Genomic DNA, 8,010 nt, shown 5'->3' with positions numbered 1-8,010 from the left:
GGGGAGGAGAGAAAAAGAGGAATGAAGCAGAAAATAGTTAATTTGGCAGGGAGGCAGCTGACCCTCGAAGTCAGTATTCTGGGAGGTGACTGACCCTCGAAGTCAGCCTTTAGTACCTTTTCTTTTATTGCACTTGTTGTGTTTATTTAGTACATTTGCTTAGTGAGTACTGATAGAGCAAGGCTACTGGAAGTATTGTTCTAGTTGTAGTGTTCTGTGCAGATATTAATAGAACTGGGCATTTTATTGTTGATTGTGAGTGACTGGTTGTGTGTTGTGGTATATTCTGTGGTATTGCTGGTGTTTTTGCGAAACAGGTTCTATCAGATTGCCAAGTGGTGGATATAATACCTCCTCCACCCATTCTGTTGGCTAGTTTGAAAGCAGGTTTTAAAGATATCAGATGCACAAACTGGCAAATCAACTCTCAAAATCAGTACTCATTATTCATACAATACAACAGACAAAATAAATTTTTTCAGCAATGGACCACAAATTTTAACTGTTTCCGGAAATCAATAAGCCTAAGGCCTGCCCTTAGATATTACTTGAAAAGTAAAAATTTCAGACAAATCAAGTCAATTATAACCGAAGACTCAGAAATCTCTTCAAAAAAAAAAAAATGAATTTATCTCTTCAATAGAATGAATTTATCCTAACCAATGGCGGCCATGTTAACCAACGTGACTTGTATGTGAGTCGTGATTGGATAGCACACAAATCCATGTGTATTTGTCCAACCATGACACGCCACTTTAATGTACATAAACTATAAACACAACTTGATTGGAGATGCATCTATTCACTTGAGATTTTCTGCAGTTACAATTTGACACCATCCTTACCCTACATAGTGAAAGTCCTATAATCTGGTGCTTCCTAAAGCCAATTTGGTGCACATAAAGAACATAGAGGAAAGATGTTCACTATTACTTACCCAAAAAAAAAAAAAAAAAAAGATGTTCACTATCTTTTTCCCTTTTAAGACAATTCCTAAATATTGGGTTAAATACATCGGCTTGAATGGTTCTAGAATTTGTTACAAACATTCCCTAAAAAGTAGGCTTCTATCAAAATTTTACATAATTTAAAGGAAGTTTTGATCCACTTTTAGCAGGGTTTTAACAATTTTCAAAACTAAAATAAGGTTTTGATGAATTTCAGAACTATTCCAACTATGTCTGTATTTAACAAAAACACATAGGCAGTCAATGATTTCAACCTTTTTCTCACTGCTGTAGGCAAAGGTTTTGAGTCGATGAAAAGTTTGTAATTGCAACTGAGGCATATTGCTGCAACCTCGAGCTCTTTCTTCAGCAAATCATTACCATTGGCAGCTTTGCTGAAGCACCATGGATCTGCATTCAGCATACTTCATCAGTTCAAGAAGAAATACGTTATTGGTCATTTCATTCAGTTCACAGGACTTTTCTGCGGAGCTTATTTCCTCTTCTTTAACAGTAATCCCTTCATTAATTCATAAAAAATTGAATTGCTCCAAAAGAGAACAGGTATCATAGCACCTTAGCACATCATGATGAGATCTTCTGAAGCCTGAATATTAAAGAATAAATAGAGTGGAGGGCATAATTTAGGGTGATTGCAATGCTTGGCTTGCCCAACAAGGCAGAGGCGCTTGGAACATTATAGGGCAACCAGTGACTGGATGCTCCAAAGACAAGCTCTCCGCATGAAGTTCATGGCCCTCATAAGTCCTCCCGTTCCACTCATAGACACCCTCATATTTCACATCCCCTCTTATTGAAATACCAAGATACTGACAATGCAAGCGGATTTGATGTGTTCTTCCACTCTGAGGAAATGCTCTCACCAAAATTTCATCCTTCTTTGCATCAGCATCTATCATGGCCTTTTCTTCAACTACTATAACATTTGTTACATTTTTTTGAAATTCAGATAGCTCTCTGAGGCTCCCCTGTCCGTTTACTGATAACACTTCAAAGGAAGTAACCATGTCCTTAACTACAGACCCACCTGGTAGATTCCGACCTACATCTGATGAAGCATACACACGCCAGACTCCAAACTTTGATCGACCATGGCCTGATTTAAGGGTGGTTCTTTCCCATTTTGGAGCAGGACCAACACAGAGAGCAATGTAAGTTTTACTCACCTTATGATTGGTAAATGCCTTCACAAGCTTAGATGCTACTTTGTGGGACTTGGTAATGATCATTACACCACTTGTGTCACGGTCAAGTCGATTAGCAAGATGGAGCTCTGGGGGTTTGGCTTCAGTCACTGGAAATGGAAAAGTTTAACGCTGTTCAATGCTTAACAAAGAAATACGATTGAACTCTACATTAGTGTAACTCGTCATACTTCGGTTCATTGTAGGATAAACTGAACAAATGAAACATATCAATTGCAGAATCTGACAAAAGACCATAAGGCAGTCAGTGTGAAAACTTGGTGCAGAGTGATTCAAAGTATCCAAACTCCAAAATAATTTATCATAAGCATTTTCAATTCGGTTCAGTACTAGGAAAATCACTACATGAATGTGACTCATTGAAACCCAATCTATAAAAGCCCATTATAAACTCTGCTGAAAACATGCAGAAGCTAACTATGAGTTAATAATCCCAGTCACTACGGCACTCACAATTCTTATTTTAAACTCTTATATTAACAATTAAATAAAAACATGAAATCAAGCAGGCAGTTATAGTACAAGCTTTTACAACTTATGAAGTGAACTTAAGTCTTTGATTTGGACGGCAATTTTTATAAAGCTTAATTAAGCTAGCAGAGAAGCTTTAACAACGAAACTTAAAGCAATTAGCACCTCCTTACTCAATGTTTCAGACTCTATGCTTCAATTCATATGCCGAACTTTATCTACATTTCAACATATTATTCCACTTATTATATGCTATCAATTTGACTAGCAGACAAGCATCTTGAAGATCCAAAATTTACCTACAAAATTCGAAACTTTACTCTTCCTAGAAAAAAAATAAAATAAAATAATGCAAAATAAGAATCAAACCAACCTGCATTGAGTTGACCCGACTCGGCGGAGTTACCAGCAAGAAGACAGGGAACAGAAGCCAAAACACTCTCACAATAAATCCCTTGAGGCTTGTTGACAGCAATGAGCCATTCGTCTTCATACAAAATATCACTTCTTGATAACTTAAAAAGGCTTGATTTCGAAGAGGCGGACATGGCTCTTGTGAGCTCTATATCCTTTGATATGGAAGGTAAGGGAGGGGAGAGGGGTGTGGGGTAATTCTGTGGGGTCTGAGGGACAGTTTCGGAAGTGGGTTCTGTTGGGTTTGACATGTTGCTTACAGAGATTAATGTTTTGGAGAATTTGGTGAAGAAGGGTTTTGGCGACAAGAAGAGGATTGAATGGAGTAATGAAGGGACTTGCAGGAGGGGCATCTCCGCAAGTTTCCAGTGGTTAAAAAGGGGTCTTCAAGAATTTATACATGCTCAATTGTCAATTTTGATCGAGTTCACATGGCAAATTCTAAATACCTCCCTCTTGTTTATAAAGTAGATATATATAAACACCTTTTCCCCCCTTCAATTAGATGTTAATGTTAATTACTTTTGACCGTAAAATAATTCACATCTCTATGTTTAAAATTCACCATTGCTAAATTACATCTTATACATTTCATAGCTTGGGAACTAATGCCCTCTTATAATACTTGTGCATTAAATACTTTTAATCGTCAATGTATTATCATGAGCACTCTTAATATTCTCTTGTTTCTTGAACCATTTCTTCTCTTATCAATTTGTATTTGATAACAAAAAGCTAAATCCCAACCTTTTATGAGTGAAGTAGGCCTTAGAATTCCCAATACTCTAGTAGACAATTCAACAAGTGACAATTTAAAAAAAAAGTGGGGATCTATTTGATTTTTATAAAACTAGAGAGGAGCTTTGTGAAATTTATCTATATCATGCTCAATAAACGAGGTCGTTTCACGGACAACTCGCATCGTCTCTACCTTTGAGCTCCTATACTTCGATGATACTCTGTTAAACCCTCCCCACAATCCAGTCTACAGAACCAAAAAATCACTCTTTTCGATCGTCACCTCAAAAAATGTCATCTTTTTTTCTCAAAAGATCACGTAGTTGCTTATCGCTTCTCTCTCAGAACACTAGAACCAAAACTACAACGCTCAGCTCCACACAGCTTCATAATTTCGTTGACTCTAATCAAATTCACTCGCGTTCACCTTCAGGGTTCTCTTCATTATTTATTGAAGTTACGAAAAACCCATCTGGGTCTAATCAAAATATTGCCAAAGTATGCTCTTTTGAGTCTAGGAACTTAGAAGATACGACTTTGGCATCTGGGTATTGCATTTTGAGGCAAGATATTTTAAAAAGTCCATCTGGGTTTAGGCTTTTTGCTACACAGGCTGCAGTTGAACCTTCAACTTCTGATGGGCTCACTGTTGAAGGAATTGTGGCTAATCAATGGATAATTCTTGATGAGAGTGAGAGTGACTGGAAGAGTCATGCTGCTGCTATTGCTCAATCTATTAAAGTTATCAAGAAACGGTTGCAGGTATAATTTGGGGTTTTTATTTTTGATCTTGGCTTCATTTGTGTCATTTAAGTTAAAATTTAGTTTTTGCTGTTTATATTGATTTTTTTTCTTTAAAGTACAAGAGAATATAGGTTCAACATAATTTACCTTTTTTTATTCGTAAGGGTAGTTTAGTTTAGGTGCTCATGTGAAGGGAGAAGTTGTGGATATGGGTTTGCCTCGAGCAAATTTATGTTTGTTGTATTGGAATGTCTGTCAGGGCGGTTTTGGTTTTCTATTTGACCCATTGTTGTTCAATGTAAGGGATAATTTTGTTATTCATGATTGCAGTGGAAGAAATTGATGGTTAGGTTGAATCTGTTATCTGCTGAGCTCAATAAGCCTAACCTTTGGGACGATCCTGTACATGCTGGAAAGATTAGCCGTGAGCATGGTTCACTTATGGGTAAAATGAAAGAAGTGAAGACATTTGAACAAGAATTGCTTGAGCATATTGACATGATCAAGCTTGCTCAAGAAGAAGGGGACACTGAGCTGGAATCGGTGGGCTCCTACTTCCTATTTTAGGCATGTACTCATTCTGTTTGATGATTAATTTCTTGTATCTCATAAACATTAACAACCGTATGATATTTATTTCTGATTGTTCTAGATTTATTTCGTGGCTTTTTGGCATTTTGGAAGTAGCCATTGGTCTTTTTGGCATATGAAACGATGGCCTTTCCAGGCGAAGTAGTTAATGATTCTATTGTGAAAAGTGGCCTTATATTAGCAAAGAAATGAGAAAACTAATCTGTTACATTTTAAATAACCGAACAAGATATAGCAGAGAGGTGCTATGCTACTAAAATTGCTTTGGGAATGATGCCATGGCTTGCAATTTCTTTTGAGAATGGTCTCTCGTTAATTAACATCTTCTTCTCTTTGCAGGAATCACTAAAAGCTTTGCTTTGGATGAGAAGAAATTCAAAGGAGAAAGAACTTGAAGCTCTCTTATCAGGAGAGCATGATCCTTGCTCTTGTTACATAGAGGTAATCTTCATATGCATTAGTACTTATCTTTGTTTCATTAAACAGTTTTCCATACGAAGATGTCTTTGAATGCCCTTAGTCTATAGCTTAAGAGGCTTGAGAACATGTTATTGCCCTGCTGTTTTTTCTTCTTTCATCTCCATTTTTAATGCATGAAAATTTGCTACTGTAATAGATATTGATGTTTCATGTGATACATAATATAGGTTCAAGCTGGTGCTGGGGGTACTGAAAGCATGGACTGGGCATCAATGGTCATGCAGATGTATAAATCATGGGCTCAAAAGCGTGGATATGGTGTAACCCTAGTGGATGAAATGGCAGGTGAAATGGCAGGAATCAAGGTTCACTTTCTTACCATCATCCACTTTAATTATTTCAGTGAAATATAGCATCACATATTTTCTTACTCTTGTGGGAGAAGATCAACATATTCAATGGTGAAAGTGCTGCTGCTATGTGCTTCCTAATGAATTACTAAAGGCTATTCTATATGCTAATGGTGAAGCTGTCTACTTTCTGAGACTTTGAAGCTTTGAGGAACAAACATTAATTTCCTGACTTTGGGTAATTTTATTTTTTCAGCGAGCAACAATCAAAGTAGATGGTGAATATGCATTTGGATATGCCAAATCAGAAGTAGGAGTGCACAGGCTGGTACGAGTCTCACCCTTTGACAGTGGAAAACGGCGGCATACATCATTTGCTGCTGTTGCTGTAATTCCAATCTTGGGTGATGGATCTACATGTGTACAAATTAACGAATCTGATCTCCGAATTGAGCGATTTCGTTCAGGGGGAGCTGGTGGGCAGCATGCCAACACAACTGATAGTGCTGTGAGAATAATTCACATTCCTACAGGAATCACTGCTACTTGCCAAAATGAAAGGTGTGCATTCTGTGAGGTTTTAGACATTCATCCTCACTTTTTTAATGCTAATCATGGAAAGATGAATTACCTTAAGTCTTTTTTTCCTGATTGCAAAGTCGTAATTTTGTGTTAACACAGATCACAACATCAAAATAAGGCTTCGGCAATGGCTGTGCTTCAGTCTAGATTAGACCAGCTTGAGATGGCGCGCCAGGCCCAAATGAATGCACATCATACACAATCTCTTACCGACATAAGTTGGGGCACTCAGATACGGAGTTATGTGCTCCATGTATGCATGTCATCTTAACAACCTTAATTTCCTGGGCTACTACTGACAAGCTAACCAAACTCTAATATGTGTTCCTTTCATGTTTCTTAACACAGCCTTACCGCATGGTGAAGGACCTCAGAACTAACTATGAGGTTTCTGATCCTGATTCTGTTCTCGAGGGAGATCTAGACAGCTTCATCTTGAGTTATTTATCAGCTAGCTTGGATAAAGAAGAAGATCAACAATAGGATTATTCCCGAAAATAGTGGTGAAACCCTGCATAGTCAGTGAAGCTAAACATGGAGTGAATCATCTAACTTGTGGTTCTGGGGATTTCAGTACCCTAACAAGAGAAGCTACAATGACAGTCCTATAGCATTTGTTTATTTATTAGAAGGATGAAATGTAATCATTCTCACAAGTTACTTGTTTGCCATATAAACATATGTATTAATTTATTATCAAGTTTTGGTTTCTAATTGCTGCTATAGTGTAACCATATTTCATATACCCAGTTAATCTTTTTTCTTCTTCTTCTCAATGCTATTTCTATGGACACTTATTATTGGATTGGATTAAGTATTGTATAGTTATCGAATGCTGTACATGGAGATGATAACTTTACCAAACCGCCACATGGAGATGATAAGTATAATCCTTATTTCAGGATGCCGTACAGTTTGCCTCAACTTGTATTTCCTGCAAAATCCGTCGATGTGTTGGAGTTGTCTTAACCGTAAGCTATACTCACCAAGAGTTGGTGTTAAGTTCTCTTTGAGAACATTTTGTCTGGTGAGTGTTTATGCAGATGAACACGTGATTAGGAATCTTGTTGCTGGGTGCCCTTTGATTGAGTATCTGACAATTCGTTCATCTGATGGCTTTAAGAGTCTGGAGTTTAATCTTAGTAAACTCCATAAAATCAAGTTACGAGACAATAATGAACTCGAAAAGGTGTAGATCAAAGAATTGAATGTTCATTCAGTAACAATCGGGAAAGTTGAAAACACATGAGATCAATGTAGGTGCTTGTAAGAATCTCCTATGCCTAAAATTAGTAAGGCTTTCAATAATGGATGATTGGTTGTGTAATGCATCAGATTTGTTGCTCCTCCAGTACTTAAGCATTACTAGCTGCTGTCAGTTAAGGAGTATCAATATTCCAAGTCCTAGTCTCAAGAAATTGGTCATCAATGGATATAGTTTGGTTGAAGTAAAGCTTGAGACTCCTAATCTAAGCATCTTCAAATTTCGGGGCGATGCAATGGAATATCCTTTATTTCCAATGCTTT

At 37.2% G+C, this 8,010-nt stretch overlaps 2 protein-coding genes across 2 annotated transcripts; one reads left to right on the top strand and one right to left on the bottom strand.

The window, feature by feature from the left end:
- Positions 1-957: 957 nt before the first annotated feature.
- Positions 958-3,401, bottom strand: LOC116106952 (RNA pseudouridine synthase 1). Its single transcript, XM_031393258.1, has 2 exons — positions 3,018-3,401; positions 958-2,262 (listed from the first exon to the last, which is right to left on the bottom strand). Exons 1-2 carry the CDS (start codon positions 3,307-3,309, stop codon positions 1,592-1,594), a joined length of 963 nt encoding a protein of 320 aa, XP_031249118.1. The 5' UTR covers positions 3,310-3,401; the 3' UTR covers positions 958-1,591.
- A 686-nt stretch (positions 3,402-4,087) lies between these two features.
- Positions 4,088-7,228, top strand: LOC116106966 (peptide chain release factor PrfB2, chloroplastic). Its single transcript, XM_031393278.1, has 7 exons — positions 4,088-4,558; positions 4,871-5,083; positions 5,471-5,572; positions 5,779-5,916; positions 6,158-6,462; positions 6,583-6,736; positions 6,832-7,228. Exons 1-7 carry the CDS (start codon positions 4,088-4,090, stop codon positions 6,964-6,966), a joined length of 1,518 nt encoding a protein of 505 aa, XP_031249138.1. The 3' UTR covers positions 6,967-7,228.
- The last annotated feature ends 782 nt before the right edge of the window (positions 7,229-8,010 follow it).

The sequence above is a fragment of the Pistacia vera genome, unplaced genomic scaffold, assembly GCF_008641045.1.
Source record: "Pistacia vera cultivar Batoury unplaced genomic scaffold, PisVer_v2 Contig525, whole genome shotgun sequence".
NCBI lineage: Eukaryota > Viridiplantae > Streptophyta > Magnoliopsida > Sapindales > Anacardiaceae > Pistacia > Pistacia vera.
This window is presented reverse-complemented; position numbering and strand designations above follow the sequence as displayed.